This window comes from Vanellus vanellus (genome assembly GCF_965231255.1).
Source record: "Vanellus vanellus genome assembly, chromosome: 2".
Classification (NCBI taxonomy): domain Eukaryota; kingdom Metazoa; phylum Chordata; class Aves; order Charadriiformes; family Charadriidae; genus Vanellus; species Vanellus vanellus.
The window spans coordinates 21,222,551-21,243,411 of NC_138906.1; the positions used below are offsets into that span (position 1 = coordinate 21,222,551).

General features: G+C 37.5%; 1 protein-coding gene across 4 annotated transcripts in view; it reads right to left on the reverse strand.

The window, feature by feature from the left end:
• MLLT10 (MLLT10 histone lysine methyltransferase DOT1L cofactor) overlaps positions 1 to 20,861 on the reverse strand; it is a 136,784-nt gene that overhangs the window by 46,759 nt on the left and 69,164 nt on the right. For all 4 annotated transcript variants that reach the window (XM_082499296.1, XM_082499295.1, XM_082499294.1 and 1 more), the window contains one exon: positions 18,726 to 19,292. In XM_082499296.1, coding sequence (XP_082355422.1) covers positions 18,726 to 19,292 — 567 coding nt within the window. The remainder of the gene's footprint in view (positions 1 to 18,725; positions 19,293 to 20,861) is intronic.

A 20,861-nucleotide genomic window follows, 5' to 3' on the forward strand; every position in this document is an offset into this window, starting at 1 on the left:
CATTCAGGTCATCACTCCCTTTAGTAATTTTTTTGTTTAAAGTATGTACTAAAATTCTCAACATATGTGTATTTCTGCACCCTCTCTTCCTGCTTTCCAGTGGTAGGCCCATAAATATGATGCAGAAGAGATGAGACTTCAAGGCCAAGTCAAAAAAGTTTGCAAAGTCCAGAGTAAGACTGAAAAGGACAATGCACAAAGTTATCAAGTGAACAGCAGTGAAAACTCTCAATTGCCATTTTTCAGGGTTTTATAAACAAGTTCTTTAAAAATCATGAAAAATATAACAAGTTGACAATAAAACTGAGAAACAGAGCCGAGTTACTACGTCTCTTACTGGCAAAACTCCAGTGTGACACTTCAGCCTTTAAGTGTCTTGACTCCTTCCTATTAAGATGGGTATCTTTACGGAAAGATAGAGTTTGCATGAGTCCATTTTCCAGTCCTCTTTTTTAACTGACCCTTTCAAACATGTTCAAGTTCTTAACTATCATCTTTCCTCCTTTACACTTTGTCAGCATCAAATTCAACTGACAGGCCTTTATACTAGCATAACTATCAAATGAACCTCTCTGCTCCAGACTTCTATTTGTCTCTACTCAAACCAAAACTCCCATTTTTTTCTTTTTGGTACTTTCTTGCTGATGTGAAGCCAACTTAAACTCAGTGCAATGAAAAAACAAGATCCTGCCTCCATCAAAACTCTTTGTAGAGAATGACTCTTACAGTACTCAGCATCATCTGACTCATAATCTGAATATGCTGTTGTAGTAAACTATACTCCTACATTTAAATATTTATCTGAAGTTTGAATACTCTTTTGTCATCCTATGCACACATGGCAAGATCTTTCTTTGCTGTTCATATTATCAAAATTTCTACCTACCTTCACTGACTTCACCCATATATATGCTTCTGCCCAAAACAAGACTACGCAAAAGAAACCCCTGCAAGATGAGGGGAGAAAGCAACCAACTTTAAAATCCTACTTATAGAAACACGGGAAGGTAGACCCCACAAAAAAAAAAAAAGTGCAGATTAGATGATAAATCCTGTTCAAACACTGTTCTAAGACAAACATGTAGGTAACACTATGCTACCCCACAATAATGAGTCATACAAAGCATTATTATTGCTTGACAAGAAAGCATACAACATTAAGTAACCACTTTCCTCTGTGCCCTTCCAACTTCTATGCTGGAGTTAGGAATACACAATCAGCTTTTTAAAAGCGCAATCTGGAAAGAAGTCACCACAAATAGCGTTCCACCAATTTCTATTCCGCATTCTGTTGTGAACCTATACCTCTTCAACATTAAACAGCAAAAAGGCTCTGCTTATAAAACAGCAGAAACTCACCAAGTCCAAATTCAGCACACTTTGTCAGATACCCTTCAGATGTTTTAATTATTCCGCCTGTCCCCGTCCCGTCCCCACCCCCCTCCCCCGAAAAATGGTGACCTTGCTTTTCCTTCATCTCAAAGCTGGTTCAGAGCACTGTATACCTGGGAGAGTGAGAGGGAAACCCTATATCAAAAGGAAAAAAAGCTAAACCTATTTCACTAAAGCAAAGCAAATCTAGAGATTTCAATATTCCTCACCACATGTAGACTACGAAATAGAAATTTAATGTAATATTAAATTTTTTATTTATTTAAGAGACCCACCACTATAGACATCTGCCTAATAGATGTAATTTGTGGTTCTGACAGTATGAAAAGCAAAAGTCCTATAAAACCTTTATGATTGCTAGCTTAAAATGCAAAGAACTTCACCATGCAAAGTTTAAACTTTTAAATTATTTCACATATGCTGAACTGCAAGTCAATACAATTTGCAATGCATATAGCACTGCTCTTCCAATATACATGTACAGCAGTAAGAAAATCATTCTATTTGGCCGACACCAATGGATTGAAAATTGCAATTTTTATTAACAGACCACCTCACATCAGTTAAATATAACATTGAGAAATAAACTTGATCATCTTCAAAACTAGCCTCATGAGGTTTAAACTGTAAATATTCCCTCCTTAATCTTTCAGTACTTGTGAATATAGCTATGATTGTTTCCTACAAATGAAAAAAAGCCTTGAAAAAAGTAATCCAAGTTCTAATTTAATAAGATATATTTCATTTTCACTGGCTATGAGTGAATACAGAACTAGGGGTACAAAGCCAATACTGAATACTACAGGGAAACAGCAATTAGATACATTAAAGATTCAATATTGCTCCCTCTGAAATTGATAGCACTGTTATCAGTGACACAAATGGGCAGCATTGGGCTGTCAGAACAAAGAATGGACAAAACAAGGCTACCTTCACATGCATTACTTGTAGTAATTTAAGTAGTCAGGAAGACAAGTGGGAGAATGCCTGAGGTAGACACCACTATAACACACCTATGAATGGAGCACAGAAGAACAACTAGAAACACTATTCACAAAATTAAAGAAAAGAATCTCAGAACTGGAATAAAACTGTTATCATTTTACTGCGCACATACAAAAAGATCATAAAAAGAGAACTGAGGAACTATTGACCTATCAGGCTCCTGCAGACAATCTACAAAGTTTTCACTCAAGTACTGAACAATTGACTCACTGCAGACCTGTATTTCACCCAATCCATAGAATATGCAGACCTTCAATCAGGCTTTTCCACAAAGGGCTACCCTTTGTGATAAATGAACCTCTGAAAAAGATTCTAATATAACTTACCATTATGTATGGTATTCATCAACTTTGAGAAAGCTTTTGAGTTAGGAGAAAAAGGGCTTCATGTTAAGATCATGTTTAACAGACACACAAAAGAATATATGTATAGACAGGAATTTCAGTGAACAATAATATACCTGAATATATCTTTCTTGTATTAGAGCTCTGATCATTTACAGTAGCTCAAATTGTAAAATGGATTTATTTCTATCCTCTATCATTTTTTACTTATATTTCTTTTGTCAGTGTTTGTTGGCTTTTAAATGTTGAGTATAAGAACATCCCAGCACATGCTAATTAGCTGCAGTCGAAAGCCACTATCACAAATAAAAACTCAAATACTTTCCAGCCACTATCAGTCTTCCCAACAAAAGACTGATTTTAATTTCATTGTCCGCAACAAATTTAGAAACTTAAACTGAAGCTGCCTTGCTAATTTTAACCACAATACATCTTTTTTGCTTCACTGATAGTCTGAGACTAACTCATGCAAACAAGAAGTTTAACAGAAAACAGTTGCGTCTCCTGGACTTTAGGGAGCTCAGTTAAAGAACAACTCAAATGTGTAGAGAGAAAGAACACCAACCAGTGGTACACCAACAGAGATGTTCACATGAACTTCCTTTTCTTCAAGGGTTGAGGTTTTTAGAGAATATTGATCTCTGACCATGAAGTGCCAGAATACACCCACATCCTCTGCTGGGCAGCTAGAAGTCTCTGTAATTCAGCCTCCACAGCAACGCAACTCTTATGCCCAGTTGCTGAGTGACAGTACTCATGCAGATAGCCCACCCCTTCCACTTATGCCAACCACTTTATTTACACTTAGGATAATGACCTCGTGACTACAAAATTATTTTGTATATTTACAATATAGAAAATCCCGCATGATTCTTGACAAAAGTGGATTAATCTGATAAAAATGAAACTGATAATTTAATCAATCTTCTCAACAGTTTTCAGAGAACCAACAACAATGTACAAAAATACACTTATAATCAAAACTATTACTTTACAAGGCAAAAAACCCCACCTAAAACACAGAGTTAATATGGCTGGGATCATATACATCACGCTATTGGAACAAATTCTGCCTCATACAGAGGACATGATGCAACTGCTGTCTGCCGCCCTTAAGAGCAGAATCATTTTACTCACATCTACTCCCCACAGCCTTTATTTGATTATAATTATACCAGTTTGTTCCAGTTATGCCCAATTTTTGTGGGCAAGAAATAGCAGCCATTTTGATCCACCACTGCTTTCGATATTAAGGAAAGCCCATTTCAAATTTAAGGAACCACTGGGTAGGTTTTGGTGGGGTGGCTGGGGATGGTTTTGATTTTTTTGAACAGGCTCAGCCCTAGAGCCTGAAGCTACACCTTTTGCTTTTGTTCCTTTAAAATTGTACCACACAGGAGCTCCCATTAACCCAAACCATCACATGCATTGTATGACAATACAATAGACAAATGAGGAAGAGATGCAGCTAAAGACCTGACAAAACAATGCAGCAGACCTAGTCAGCAACATAGGGTTAAAACATGTAGTTGGCTAGCATCTCAAGAACATGCATAAAAACAAACTGAGAGAAACAAATTGTATTAGAATCCCTTCCAACTGCAGCTACTACATGTGGAAAAAAAGCCTTTTTAACATTCATGGTAATACAGAATCCTTAAGAGAACAGTGCCAATTCCAGGACACGTGAACTACACTTTAGTAGTCTGCTACTGGGCTTATCAGAATGAACTTTTCAAAATAAGCATGTGCTGGAATGGAAAATACATGTGAGAAAAGGATTCACACCTTCGTTTCCTACTTTGAAAGTCTCTTTTTATGGAATCCTTAAGATTCCCAATAGCAAGTAAACAGACTGTCATGCAACGATCAAAAAAGACAAATATAGTGTTACGAATTATCAGAAGGGAACAGAGAACAAAACAAAAAGCAAAGTTATGCTGCTTTAAAAATTCACATTGCACCTATACTTCAAATACTACCTACGCTTCTCAAAAAAGGATATAGTAGCACTAAGAGAGACCTGTAATGGGTAAGAAGGATATAGCATGAATGACAAAAAGGTATTAAGACATCCAGGTCTAAAAAAGTAACAGGGGAAATGACAGAAATGTCTCAATTATGAACACCATAAAGATGCTGAATCTTTTTAATGACTATTCACTGTTTTTAGGAGTGTCAAAACACGATCAGCAACAGCTGCGAACAAAGTACATCCTTTTACAATGCATACAGATATGAAACTCACTTCTCACATTTCAGGTATTAACAGCACAAATTGGTTCAAAAATCATTAGACAAACTCATGGAAGAGACTGATTCACAGAAGAGATCAATGGCTACAGATATCCAACCTTGAGATGAGATGCAAGGAATCCTAGTAAGAAAATGCCCTGTTTAACCTAATTCCTTTGAAACAAACCGTTCTAACACAGACCTCAGCCAGTTACACGATGAAGGGCCAACACTAGATCAGCCCTCCTTGTGACTGATGGAGCTTAAATTCTAGACTCCCCCTAAGCCTCAACATGGAACAGAAGGAGAACTGTTGCCCTACCACTATTCCCTTCCACACCCCATAAATTAGTAGAAGGCAGATGAAAAAAGGTGTTTTATTCTGGAAGGAAAAAAGAGCTACTGTCTGGGTTCCTGGTATAACTGCCTCTATTGGCAGCTACCTCTTTCCTGACTTTTCCTGCACTGAAGTACCCTCCCAGCCACCTAGTTTTCTCCTACAATGTATAGCCAAGCTATTGAACTCCAACATGCTAAGGTGTCAAGAAAGGTTAGAGACGGTGAGCAGTAATCATATATGCTAAAAACCTATATGTTGTAATAGCTGGACCTCACTCTCTCCTGTCTTACACACTTTCAGTTTTGGCTGAATCCTTCCTCTCTTCATCTAATCCTTACAGTAGCGGCTATTGCTTGCTTTAAAACCTCACAATTATTATTCCTTAAAATCAATGCTGCTCAGGAAGACTTTGTTATTTCCAACTCATTCATTTCAGTTAGATTCAAAATTTCTCAGAATTGACTGTTTATTAATACCTACATCTGGGCCACCATCCTTTTACTGTTCTTTACCTGTTTTTAAGGGAATTGGTTATGCACACAAAACCCAAAGTTAAATTCTAAGTTTACCACTATTCCCACAGCAGAAAAAAGACCTAGTGACTTTGACCCTTACAAGGATGCTATTTGCTGTAACCTACCACCAAATCTCCTTCAGATTAGGAATTAGTCCATAAGAGTTATCACACTTTAAAAAAAAAAAAAAAACAAAAAACATGACAGCTAACTACATTAATGGCTTATGAGTTGCTTTTTAATTTGTTTGGGGGAATGGGGGTTTTGGTTTTGTTTTTTAAATTTACTAGGAACCTCTAGTCATTCTTACCAGGAAATCCTTCTCCTAAATGATCAAAACAAATAACAATGGGAAATAGATATAAAACCAAGTGAAGTATAAAGGATCTGATAGGATTACTCATGCGCAAGCTCCAGACACATTTGTATTGTTCAGCTCTGTTTACAGCTTCCAGGAATCTCTTCTCAACCCACGTTTCTAGAGCTATACCGGTCCAAAGCCACCACAAAAGCCCTAAGAAGAATTATTTTGCTAAGTATTTTGACAGCACACCTGTACGTCCAACTCCTACAATACTTTTTCAGTTATGTCTAACAGTCCTGAAAGAGAGGTTTATTTGAGTAATCTTCTGGAAATACAGTGTTGGCTTATCTGTGTCAACTTTTTGCTTTTTATTTATGCTGAGGAGATTTATTAAAAATGAGCTCACGTCCAGGTGGATCAACACAAAGATCTTGCAGGTTTTAAGCAACTAGCACAGGTAACCTTTACAGTATCAGGAACTGCCATACAGTGAAAAGGTACTGGGATGTATTGTCATTTAGTGTAGCTAAGACACATCTTTACATCCAGACAGACACTGGATTCCACGGTTTCCCTTTTTTAAAGTGTTCTTAAATACAAAAGCTATTGAAATCTTCAACTGTATCTGTAAAGCTAACCCGATTGGTTCCTGCCATTTTAACCAGAGCTAGGTGTTTGGATTGTCATCAATCACAGCATATGAAGCTACTTGTGGGCCGCCTGACTTCAAATACTTCGCTACAGAGCAAGAATTGCTGTGGGACACAGGCCCCAGTGTTGTACCAAGTGACACACACAGCACCACACCACAGCACGGGCTATCTGCTAAGCTTCAGAAAGCTACTGATCTTAGTCCTCTCACCTCCATGCAACCCATTTAAGAAAAAAGAATAAATTACTTGAGTAAGAAGGAAGCATAGGGAAATGTGGAGTTGATAATCAGACACTTGGTCTGGTTTTATCTGTTTAGAAAGACCATAGTACACAGATATGATAGTTCCTATACATCGACACAGGAATCTGTGCACTGTAAGTCTTAATGAGCCACATGAGCCCTGAGCCACATCTTCTAGTTAAAAGACCAATTATTTTTAAGGTAACTAGTCTTCCTTATACCACTACATTGTGTTAGTATTTCTACTTAATTTTTTTGTTTTCTTTTTAAAACTTTGCAGCGTTGAATCTCTAGACATCAGAGCCTCTTCTTACACAGAAGTTAGTTACCTCGATCATAATCCTTAAACAACTTTCAGTTTAACTTCTGGTACTGCAGCTCTCAAATAAATGGAAAATTTAAATGCAAAGTACATTTCCTTCTGATTTTAAAAACCTGACTGTAGTGCTATCACCTCTAACTGACAACAACTACAACAAAAAAAGAATTTTACCATATAAATTGGACAAGTCTTCAGAGGGACAAAAATGCTGTAAATACTATCAACACATACACATCACTTATTTTTCAGCTATATTTGATTTCTGAAAGACTTGGAAGTGTGTAAGATCTGAAAAGTACAATTTTCAAGGAGGGGTAAAAAACCCTAGTGCTCCTTTTTAGTCAAGCCTCTTGTTTGCCCTCCCCCCAGACACGCTTTTTTTTAATGTTCCCATGTCACCTTTAACAGATTTTATGGAGTTAAAAGACTGATTGCTATCTCGCATTTGACTTACAAGGAATGCCGTTCTCTAGCAAATTGACTCCAGATGCTGAAAAATGTTCACACTCAGAAAGATGTATATTTTAATTTAAAAATATATATATACAAAATGATATCAAATGAAAGTTTTTTTTAAGTCTAATTTTTAAAGGAGATCCTGGGAGCTAAACCGTTGCAAGTAAGCAAACAACACCTGTATCTCACTTCAGTTTCCATGCAGCAATAGAATTTCATTTAAGGAATATTTCTTTGATCTTCAGAAAAGGGATACACCTCTAAAGCAAATACCAAGTTCTGCAACAAAGACATCTGATAGGATAGAAATCTTAATTGCTTCAGAGCATCTTCTTGTTCCCCTGCTCTATTTAAAATTCTAATTTTTAGTTTTATAAAAAGAGCTAAAGAACTAAGATAATCCAAGCACAAAACTGGAGGTTTCAGTACATTTTCTTTCTATTTTTTTTTTAAATTAAATATTATAATGATAATGCCACATACTTTTAGTCCATGTATCTGCAAAGATAATCGACTCCTGAAAAAGCAGGCAGTTCATTTTGTTCGCTATGCAGGCAACAGTAATAGCAAAGCTGTTAGCTAGATCTTGTCCATACAGTGTCGTTTGCCCTGATTTTCCAGGCCTAAAATAACTGAGTTTTTATTATGAATTCAAACCTAACACCAAATATATACAAGGCACCTCATAGGCTTACGGGTCAAATACAATCTAAAAGCAAACAGTTTACAAAAAGCTCATAGACTTCTTTGAACACCTTCCCTCACCAAACAAGAAAGATTTATAGCTAAATTTGAAAAGTGGTAAGTACAGCAACTTAAGTAGCATTTAAGCCCCCCCTCAGTCCACTTCTCTGCCAATACAGATACAACTAACAGAAAGCTGACACATTCATACAGATATCTATTATGTTTCAAAAATTTCGTATTTAGATGCCAATTCTGCAAATAATTCTGTATGGGCAAAAAGACCTACAGAAATTATTTTATGCATTACTAAATTCATATTTGGGAAGAAGATTTGAAAAGCTTGAATAAAAGCAAAATTTAAAACAGTTTATAAATAATTACATCTTTTTGATCTGCTGTTTAAAAAAAAATCTACAATTTTTTAAGAAAGGAGAACTTCCTTTTGTTTTGAATCAATTTTTTTTTCAAAGCGATGCTCCAAGAGTCTCTAGTCCTGTGACATTCACAGGGGAGCTGATTTGTATCTAAAGCACAAACCACTGCTTCTATGGAAAGTCAGGCAGCCCAGAGACTTCAAAAGAGGAAAAGCTGAACATTTCTTGTTTTCAGCAGCCCATCTAATTAAGTACTATAGGTCTGTCCTTTTTTGTCTTTTTTTTTTTTTTTAAACAGAAAATGGGGCGATTACCAGTATGCACTACTCAATTACCAATGAAAAAATCTTGACCAGAAATATGAATTCTTCCTGTATAACAATTATGATCATGCTTTTAACCATTTCTGTAAACTAAAATATTCTCAAATCAAAGATATTTCAGTCTATCAAAGAGCTTAAGATTCTCTGAAAAGGATGTTTTAAAAATCTTGATCATTGTATGCCTCTTCTCAACCTCCTATATTCATATTTTAGGAGGAAATTAATATCAGAATTAAATATAGTACTCTGCTACCTGCAATATCTATGGAGCAATTTCAAGTGATAAAACTTTTCTATCCCTTCTTGAAATAAACATCACAGGATGACAATAGCCTTTTTTTCCTAAAGCTTCTCAAAATGAGATAATGTTCAGTTCTCCATCATTATTCAGAAGTTTTTCATAATTGTTTTCAAAATACATCTTTGTTATAAGGTTCATTGTTCAGTATTTTTTGTAAAAAGCTTTCTTAATCAAGGAATTATTATTCATTACATCCAAGTACATTTCTTACAACAAATGTTCTTAGAAATCACCATAAACCCTCAGAGCAAACAGCAAAGATTTCTTAATTTCTTCCCAATCTTTGAGAAAAGCATAGAACATACCATGTTGGGAACTGATTTCTGCAGACCCATACTGCCTGACAATTCCCTACTAACTACTGTATTTTGAAATGCATTATTTGCCCAGTTAGAGCCTATTTCACTTGCCAAACTGATGGACCCTGCTAATTTTTCTTTTAATGTGGCCAGTAGGTCAAGGGAGGTCATACTCCCCCTCTACTCTGCACTGGTGAGGCCACAACTGGAATTCTGTGTCCAGTTTTGGGCTCCCCAGTTCAAGAGGGACAGGGAACTGCTGGAGCAAGTCGAGCGTAGGGCAACTAAGATGATTGAGGGACTGGAGCATCTGCCTTATGAGGAAAGGCTGAGAGAGCTGGGACTCTTTAGCCTCGAGAAGAGACGGCTGAGGGGAGACCTTATTATTGCTTACAAGTATCTAAAGGGTGGGTTGAAGGAAAATGGAGCCAGGCTCTTTTCAATGGTTCCCAGTGACAGGACGAGGGGCAATGGGCACAAGTTGGAACATAGGAAGTTCCGTTCAAATACAAGGAAAAACTTCTTTATGGCTAGGGTGACAGAGCACTGGCACAGGCTGCCCAGTGAGGTTGTGGAGTCCCCTTCTCTGGAGATTTGCAAGACCCGCCTGGATGCAGTCCTGAGTAATGTGATCTAGGCAATCCTCCTTTGGCAGGGGAGTTGGACTAGATGATCTCTAGACATCTCTTCCAACTCCGAAAGTTCTGTGATTCCGTGAAATCAAAGGGATAATACTGCCAGTTCCTGCCGCCTGGAAAAGGGGAAACGTAACCCCTATTTTCAAAAAGGGAAACAAGGAAGACCCAGGGAACTACAGGCCAGTAAGTCTCACCTCTGTGCCTGGCAAGATCATGGAGCAGATCCTCCTGGAAACTCTGCTGAGGCACACAGAAAACAAGGAGGTCATTGGTGACAGCCACCATGGCTTCACCAAGGGCAAGTAATGCCTGACAAATTTGGTGGCCTTCTATGAAGGAGTTACAGTGGCAGAGGATAAGGGAAGATCAACTGATGTCATCTACCTGGACTTGTGCAAAGCATTTGACACACGATATCTGGTCTCTAAATTGAAGAGACATGGATTTGACAAATGGACCACGCAGTGGATAAAGAACTGGCTGGACGGTCGCACTCAAAGACTTGCAGTCAATGGCTTGATGTCCAAGTGGAGAGCAGTGACGAGTGGTGTTCCTCAGGGGTCGGTACTGGGACCTGTACTGTTCAACATCTTTGTCAGCGACATAGACAGTCGGGTCGAGTGCACCCTCAGCAAGTTTGCCGATGATACCAAGCTGTTTGGTGAGGTAGACGCGCTGGAGGGGAGGGATGCCATCCAGAGGGACCTGGACAGGCTGCAGAGGTGGGCCCAAGCTAACCTCATACAGTTCAACAAGGCCAAGTGCAAGGTCCTACACCCGGGTCAGGGCAATCCCAAGCACAAATACAGGCTCGGCGGGGAATGGCTGGAGAGCAGCCCTGAGGAGAAGGACCTGGGTGTGCTGATTGAGGAGAGGCTCAACATGAGCCAGCAATGTGCGATTGCAGCCCAGAAGGCCAACCACATCCTGGGCTGCATCAGAAGTGTGGCCAGCAGGTCAAAGGAGGTGATTCTGCCCCTCTTCTCCACTCTCATGAGACCCCACCTGGAGTACTGCATCCAGCTCTCGAGTCCCCAACAGAAGAAGGACATGGACCTGCTGGAGCGCGTCCAGAGGAGAGCCACGAGGATGATCCAAGGGCTGGAGCACCTCTCCTATGAGGAGAGGCTGAGAGAGTTGGGGCTGTTCAGCCTGGAGGAGAGAAGGCTCCGGGGTGATCTTATTGGGGCCTTCCAGTACCTAAAGGGGGCCTACAGGAGAGCTGGAGAAGGACTTTTTACTCAGGCATGTAGTGATAGGATGAGGGGGAATGGCTTTAAACTGGAAGAGGGCAGGTTTAGATTGAACATTAGGAAGAAATTTTTCCCTTTGAGGGTGGTAAGGCACTGGAACAGGTTGCCCAGAGAGGTTGTTGAGGCCCCGTCCCTGGAGGTGTTCAAGGCCAGGCTGGATGTGGCCTTGGGCAACCTGGTCTAGTGGGAGGTGTCCCCGCCTATGGCAGGGGTGTTGGAACTTGATGATCTTCAAGGTCCCTTCCAACCTAAACCATTCTATGATTCTATAATACAGCACAGAATTAGGTTCACAGATAAGAGCCAAACAAGAATCTCTGTGAGAATATGATTTGACTCTTAGCTCCAGAACTTCCTGCACCTGCAAATCTACTAAATATGCTTCACTAAACTGTATCTTCTAGAAGACGTATTACACCTAAATTTTCAGAACCATTACTGAGAATTGTTCAACTATTACTTTATCTATCACGTTTTACCTTTTTTGTTAGGTTAAGGATCATTATAGTATCAGTTTTTAGTTGCCCATATGATAGCCATAGTCAGACAAACTCACTCCTTAGCTTTTCTACAATAACCTGATTTTTCCAGTCCTTGAATCACAGAATCACGGAATAGTCAGGGTTAGAAGGGACCTCTGGAGATCATCTAGTCCAACCCCCTGCCAGAGCAGGGTCACCTACAACAGGTTGCACAGGACAGCGTCCAGGCAGGTTTTGAATGTCTCCAGAGTGGGAGACTCCACAGCCTCTCTGGGCAGCCTGTTCCAGTGCTCCACTACCCTCAAAGTGAAGAAGTTCCTCCTCATGTTAAGATGGAACTTCCTATGTTCAAGCTTGTGCCCGTTACCCATCGTCCTATCAATGGGCACCACTGAAAAAAGACTCCTCCCATCCCTCTGGCACCCTCCCTTTGAGTATTTGAAAGCATTAATAAGATCCTCCCTCATTCTTCTTTTCTCTAGACTAAAGAGACCCAAGTTCCTCAGCCTTTCCTCATATGAAAGATGTTCTAATCCCCTAATTATCTTCGTAGCCCTTTGCTGGACCCTCTCCAGCAGATCCCTGTCTTTCTTGAACTGGGGAGCCCAGAACTGGACGCAGGACTCCAGATGCGGCTTCACCAGGGCAGAGTAGAGGGGGAATCCTTCTTGTGGCTCTTCTCTTCTTTACATAGAGCAGATAGCAGAACTAGACACAGTATTTGAAGACCAGATGCACTCTGCTGAACACAGAGCTACCATGTCCATAAGTTTGCCGTTTATGCATTCAAACCCTTTTAAACACTGGAAGCTCAGATATAACTGATTATTCACATTTATCCTTTTTCTTTTCAGCCCTTCCTTCCTCAGAAGGCCATCCTTATCCTGCAAGTGCACATGCATCTTTTTTAGATGTTATCTTTTGCTTCAGCTCCACCAAAACAACTCTTGGTTTGTATTGCTTACAAGGAGATCCATTTTACCCTGTTCTCCTACCCAGATTTCTTCAGAAATTGAAGAATTATCCAATAAATAGCATAAGTTTGATAACTGATGCACAGGAAAATAACACAACCGCAAAGTAAACACTTTGGTTTAATAATTCTCTGATCAAAATTAAATTGAGACTTATCCATGAACAACACTTAATGCAAAGGTTTGCTGACTTCCTATCATTACAGGTCTTTATTTAAAATGTCATGCTGCACCAATTGAAATGTAGATATCTACTATGCCAGTGCTTTTATTAAAAAAAATTTTAAAAGTCACAACAACTGCCATTAATCATTACATCTTTACATGTCTTAACATCTTTCTTTCTTGTATCAGACACATCCTAACTATATAACATTAACTACCCACCAGTTTCCTCCAACTTCACAAGTTTTAAAGACTTACTGAAATTTAACACTGACAGTCTAAAAACATGAAAATATGAGGTACTCATCATCAGGAAACACCAATTTATTACTTCTGGCTGTAGCTGCTGATAACACCTGTTTTAGTTAAGAATGTTGTTGGGGGATCCATTTCATTATAATCTCCATTTTCAAAAGCTTCCACTATCTCATGTGATTTCTTCCAAATTACTTGATTAATGTCTCCATGTTTACTACACTGAATCATCAATTTTAACATTTTAATCTCGTATCAAACCAACACCATTTCTGTTGAACCTCAAATACGAAGAATGAAAGTCTCTGCACAAGAATTTTGCCTTGTGTGTTTTCTACACCATTTGCTTAGTCCTAAAAGGTCATTAATATCGATTAGTATCAATTTGTCCTTTCTATTCTATCTCCTCTGGAATACAAACTGGCTTTTTAACACAGCAAGATTTCATTTTCTGCTTCGGCTTCTGGGGCACCTAACAGATAAACATAACAGCACAAACTGTTTCAAAACAACTGTGTCTAAACTCTTTCTCCCAATAGTTTTAGCTAGTAAGTCAAAGGCTACAGAGGAGTTTAAACATATCATCATAAAGATTTAACAGAAGCTCCGAGGGACTTGGTATCTCAATGAGAATGATTTCAAGTTACTCATCTACTTTGAAGCTCAGAGTTCTCTTACATCATCAGTATGGCAATAAGCTTAACAGTAAGATCATCTCCTTGCACAGAAGCATAACACTTGGCAGAGGCTTCATCACTGCTTGAATCAGATGAGAAAGGAGAATAAAATACACGGACTAAGCTGCAGCATTAAGTAAACTCCTATATAAAGCTGAAGTCTGACTGTGTAAGGCATAGGATCAACCCAGAGGGACCTGTGCCAAAAAACATTAACTGATCAGAGTTTGAAATATTGCTATATTCAAGTACAGTACTGGGCTTGGATACATACTTTATTCCAAAAACTGTCTAGTATTACCAACCAGAGCATACTGAAGACTGGTCAAGGGTAAAACATATACAATGTAGAGATAATGCAGGAATACAATACAAATTATAATGTTGCCTCCATTGTGACAAAGGAATTTCAGAAGATGGGCAACAGCAAGGGTGCTGAAAGAATGGGCTAACCATTTCAAGGCCCAACTTGGAATTTAACATTGCTTTATAAGCTCTTGTAGGGTTTACAGTACTCCTAAGGACATAAAAATCGATTATGCAAAAATTAAAATATTGATGCAAATGATCCCCTGAAGCCCACAGCAACTGAAGTTGATACTAAACAATTTGTTGTTCACTTGAAATCAAGGACAGGATTGGGAAAGACAGAAAAGCATTCCTATATGCTTGAAGCATTGTAATTCTTCCAGCAGCAAGTATCTACACAGAACTTGAAGATAACAGTGAAAGAAGTTTATCTACCATAAAACAGAAATATCAGTTTACTTCTGACACTTGGTTGCTTTTCATTTTACCTTGCTGCATTATTCCACAAAAGTCAGAATGTACTGTATGTCACACAAAACAGTTTTTCCCCCTATTAATGTGGGACACAAGTTCTCAGAAAGTTCTTCACACACTGGAGTGTACTCCGAACAAAGAGGAGCCAGAGCCTGCACAAACTGCTTGACAGAAAAACACAGAATATATGAAAGTTATTTATCACAACTGTATTTTTTCCTTCTTCTCACCACCTTATTAGTTTCTGCACTACTGCTGAAACAAAGTGCAAGTACGGTAAAAGAAACATTTGATCTTGGAATCTATTACTAGCAGAGGTAAGCATTGGGACAAGATGCTACTCATCTCTTTCAATTCCTGGATGAAAGTTTTCTGTTCTTTAATCACCATTGTTGTGAAAAGAAAAAAATAAAAATCTTTAGCAGAAGGGATCACTGCTTTACAATACTTCAGATCAGAAATCTTTAAGTATTATTCCCTAGAAGGATGCTGAGAATGAACTTAGGCCTGAGAATACAACTAGTGTGACTTTAAAAAAGTTAAACAGCTCTATAAATTGTAGAGTTCAGATGAAACCCTCCCCTATTAAAAAATCTGGATCCTGAAATCACTCTAAAGATGAATCCAGTTTTGGGGGAACCAGTATGAGCTTTATATAGCTCCCACTGACAACTGACTTACGTCTTTTTAGACAACAAACTTACAGTGCTTGTGAATTTCCAGCAGAAAATTAAGTATGGTTTGTAAATAAGCTGGTTTTGGCTAAAAAAGCTTTTTTTTTTCTGTCAACAGGAACAGATGTACTAGAAAAATGTTCATGTAATATAAAAATTCCTTATCACCCTACCAACTAAATTTTATTTCATTTTTTTAAATTACTTTTCATTCCTTTGAGCACACTGTTAAATGCATACAATGTTTCCTATCAGACTATAAATATATTTCAGAAAAAATTATAAAGAGCATTAAGATTGAACATTCAAGCACTCAAAATTTTGAAAGTTGCATGGCAACTGTAACAACCTAAGTGTATGTATTGTCACAGCTTTTAATTACATCGTCTTGTACTATAAATGGTACATCTCTGTTCTTACTAAGGAGGAAAAATGTTCTGTGGACTGGAAGAAAATACGGAGAAGACAAATATTTTCACAAAATGAGCTGGATGTACTTACTCTGAATAAAAGTTTCATGGAAGACATTTAATGTATAAATAGCACATGCTTAATCTATATTTCCTTTTAAAATAAGCTTTCCTTCACATTTCATCTAATTTGAACATTAACTGCAAACAAGATTATCATACATTACATAAGTAATCATAAGTAATGATTTCCACGATTTTTATGGATCTCAACAAGTACACTTAAGAAAATGGAAAAAGAATGGTAGCTTAAGATAACTGCAGCTAAGAAGGTTCTTTAAAGAAAAAAAGAGATAAGGAGATTCTTGGAAAAGTGCCTCAAAAGCTTTGTTTAATACGGTCTAACTTATTCCTGATTCTGCTTCTTTGAAGTAACAAGGCAATTGCAAGTAAGAGTCAGTAAAAACTTTTTGGCTTGACTTTCCCTGTATTTTCTCTCACTACATTTACATGGACAAAATCTTATTTGGGGGTTTGGGTCAAATAATTTAGATTCACTTGTCATATTTTGTTACTGGACCATATAGAAACATTTCAAAGAGAAATATCAGCATATCATACCTGAGAAAATGTATGTTTCTGATAATACTCATATGCCCTTCCTCATTGCAACAAAGTTGTAAATGGACTGCTAAACCCAGAAAATGTTTGTGATGAAGTGAGGAAAGCAGCACTACAACCATAAGAAAGAGGGGAAATCAGGGAGAAAGGCACATTAAAACAATATGCTCAGAGTCAAGGAGAAGTTTGAGCTTTGAGCTCGTGCTCAAAGGCAAAGGCATCCCATCTGGTTTTGTTTCTTTGGGTTTTGGGGTTTTTGTTGAAGTGATTTAGTTGATGGTGTTTGTTTGTTTATTTTTCATTCATATTCTTGGGTACCTTCAGAAAGTATCACTGGTTTAGAGGACAGGTCTAACACTGGCTAGCTAGAATCTAAGTAGGCTTAGCAGAGTTGAAATTATAGGCTGAATATCATGATAAAAGAAATAAAACCTACTCGGTATTTCCATCTATGTATTCCAAAGCTTTTTTACAAAGGGAGTTTAACATTATCACTGGCGTTTTATATATGGAAGAGCGAGATGTAATAAAGGGGACAAAGGAAGCAAGGATGGACCTGGCGAGGGAAAGGTCCGTTCTAGGAGCTGATAAGACCAGAATATTCTAAGACAAATACAAGGTGGGAAACATGAGTCATCCACTTCAAGATTTTGTACTTCCATCTGGTATCCCAGCTATAACACATAATCCACCTCAAAGGGTTCATAAAGGAGTAAGAAAGTTCATACTAAAATAATCAGAACACTAATCTAAATCTGTTGGATGATCTCTGTCCATAACAGATATGAAGTTAACATGTTTTTAAAACTGCAGTTTAATCAAAAAGATAGACAGTGAACTAGGAAGTTTTGTCATATACCATTTCACCTTATTGATTTCAATGCAGGAAAAATATTTTTTAATGTAGTTGCCACTGCTATTGCCATTAATACCCATAATAAAAATCATCATTTGCCTATATCTAACAAAGATTTAAAACAATGTTGTTTTGAGACCAAGCTTTTAAGTACCTGCTGCCTTCTGAAACAAACATGAAGTTTCCTGTTTCTTGAAGCATGTACATTTTTAAAGTACCTCTTGCTCATACAGTGAAAATATACAATATAAAAGCATAAACCCCTGCCCACTACAAAATATTCAAGGTCCATTCCTCTTTCCCCCAAAAAAGGAAAAATTAAGCAAAAAAAAAATCCACTAGAAGAACAAAAGGACAACATTTCAAAGGTACAAAAACGAGGTATCAGAGAGTTTGCTATTTTTTTATCAAAACACAAAGGCCTCGAAAGAAACTTCAAAGCAACGAAGACTTTGGTAGATACAGTATTCTGCAAGGTCATTCCACTCACAGGTTTACTGGGAACAGGAAGACTCTCACAGCCCCAAATGCACATAACATTTAGAACAGAGGAAGAACAAACCAGCCAGTTTCAATTGTTAAAAAGCACACAAGAATATGAAAATGTCATCCGGCTGCACAGGGGTCCAGATTCCGAATATCTTTTTACATGTTTAAACTTATAATTCTCCACACAGACATTTTGATTTTTGATTAAGCTAAATTGGGAAAAAAATAACAGGAACATACTCAGCCCAGCTGACATGCTTGCGTACTGATTTTGTTTTCTCTATGTAACAGAACACAGAGACAATATAGTCTGTAGAAACTAACACTTATTTTAGCTAACCCTGTCACATGTAATTTCCAAAGAACCTATTTTCATGCAACTTATTTTTCCCCCTACAGTCTCAAAACCTGCATTTATATAGCATATAGGTCCATACACAGGTCAATCTACTACAGCCACCTACAGCATAGTGGCACTTACATAAGGAACAAAACTTACTCTTCCAACAGTCATATTCTAATTTTTACTGTTTTTCCCAAAACAACTTTCAAAATATTTTAAATGACACTCTGTTCTTGAAAAGCATACTCAGAATTATGGCCTAAATAATAAAGACATATTTTGAGGTAAGAAAACAAATCCAATAAATGCCTACCTGAACCCACTGGAGATGAGCCAACACTAAGACTTTGTAAACTTCCATTCCTGAGCAAAGTTGGAGATTTTTGAAGACCAGAGCTTGTCACGCTTCCTGCAGCAGATGCCACAGATGAAGTTGGGGAAGCAGAAGAAACTGAAAGATGGGAAATACTTTCTTGACCTTTATTTCCTTTGGGTCTACCAGGCCCATGTTTACTTTGCTTATTTCCTTTACGTTTCTTCTCTGTTACAGTTTCTTCTTCTATTCCAGAAGTTTGAGCTCGTTTATATGCTGTAGAAGTAAGGCTTGAATTACCTATGTCTCCAGGTGAGCTGTCAAAGTTTTTAGATTGGGAAACAGCTGACGATGAAGGGAGACCAATTAAGGAACTGAAACAATTGACACCACTCTCTTGACTCCCAGACTCTCCTTTATGTACATCTTTGGTTGACGAAGCCTGTTGAGAATGTGTGAAACTGTCACTTCGCAGATCTGTGTCTGTAAAACTCAAAAAATCCTGCGGAGACTGAACTGAACTTCCAGAAGATGACTTTATGCTCCCAGGAGTACCCAAAAAGCTTCCTAAAAAAAGAAAGAAAAGTACAATTATTTTTTTACTATAGTTGATGAATATTGATGGGAAAGGTTAACATCTTAGAATACACAACTTTGAAGTGCAATGACTTTATGAAAAGTGTTACCAAGAGCTAAAGAATTTATTTTTACAGTAACTCATTGCTTCTCCTGCTGATCTTCACTGCTGGATCCGATTCTCAGATTCCTATCTGAGATTCAGATTTGAATTTGGGGCACAAACAAGGTGAAAATAAATAAAAGGAGAATAACAACTTTGCTGCTTAGGCAACTTGGATATCCCTGATGCTCTGAAGCCACAACAAACACTTGGTGCAAGTCAGAGCAGTTTTTTCTAAACTTACACATATAGAAAAAGAAGGCAGATTGAAATGTGCTATGATCCCATCTACACTATGCCTGCAATCTTCCTTACCATTCTACCTAAATCAAGGGTCTGACAAAGGTCAAGAGAACAGCAATTGCACTTAATTTACCCTCGCTGAGGAGGTGTTTGACATAAGAGGTATTTTTCAAAAGGACATGAGAAGAAGTGCAGAAAAGTGTATAAAATTGGTATTTTAAAACTTCTTTAGCACTGTCAGAGAACCACAAAGGTCTTTTGTGTAACAGAATTACATTGCTTCTGTAATATTTGGAATGCAGTTATTTCATCACTGTGTTAGTGCATGCAAGGCAGAAAATGAAGCACACTTAGGAAATACGAACATCTACTTTCACTGAAATTCATTTTTATATGGGTGGGTGCATGTGGGTACTGTTTTGTAGAACTCAGACTGATGACAACTATCCCGTCAAGAAAACACTCTGAAATACAACATGAGGAACAAAAAAAAGTCGTTTAAAAATTACTGGTTTATCATTAGTACTCCATTACCATTATTAAGAATTCCATTTGAAATATAACTTACATGAATACAGCAATTTAAAAATCATAAAACCAATGCTGGTTTGTATTTTAAATAACTTACATCAAGTTCACTAAACGCAGCTTTAAAGAAAATACATGCACACAGTAAAGATCTATTTTGCCATCTGCAGTGAGCAAGATTTTTCCTTAAATCCAGGATTCCAGAAGGTATTTTTCAAAGCTTTGAGAATTTAAACCAAAAAAAAAAAAACAAAACCTTTCCCTTTTTTCAAGTGAAAAATGCCTGAAATATTGAAAGAGTTCTAGGCAAATTTGAAAGTGCTGACTACATAAACAAACTCAAAAAAGATCAACATCATAAAGCAGAAAGGACAGTCAGCTACTATACACCACAGTGAAAATTATGCGAAAACAATGACTTTATAGAAGGTCTACTTTGTTGTGTTTCAAAATAATATGGTTTACTAGTTAAGTAATAAAAAAAATAGACTTTTAAAATTCTTTTATCTTTCTTCAACTGATGAAGATGCCATAATAAAATTTACTTTTTAGAAGTGTCAACAGTGCAATTACTGGGTGTTAGCATGCTCAAAATGTCAAACTTTTTTATTACATAAGGTAATACAAACTGTATATACTTGTCACATAATTATCTTCCACCTATATATTTGAATTACAACAAAAAA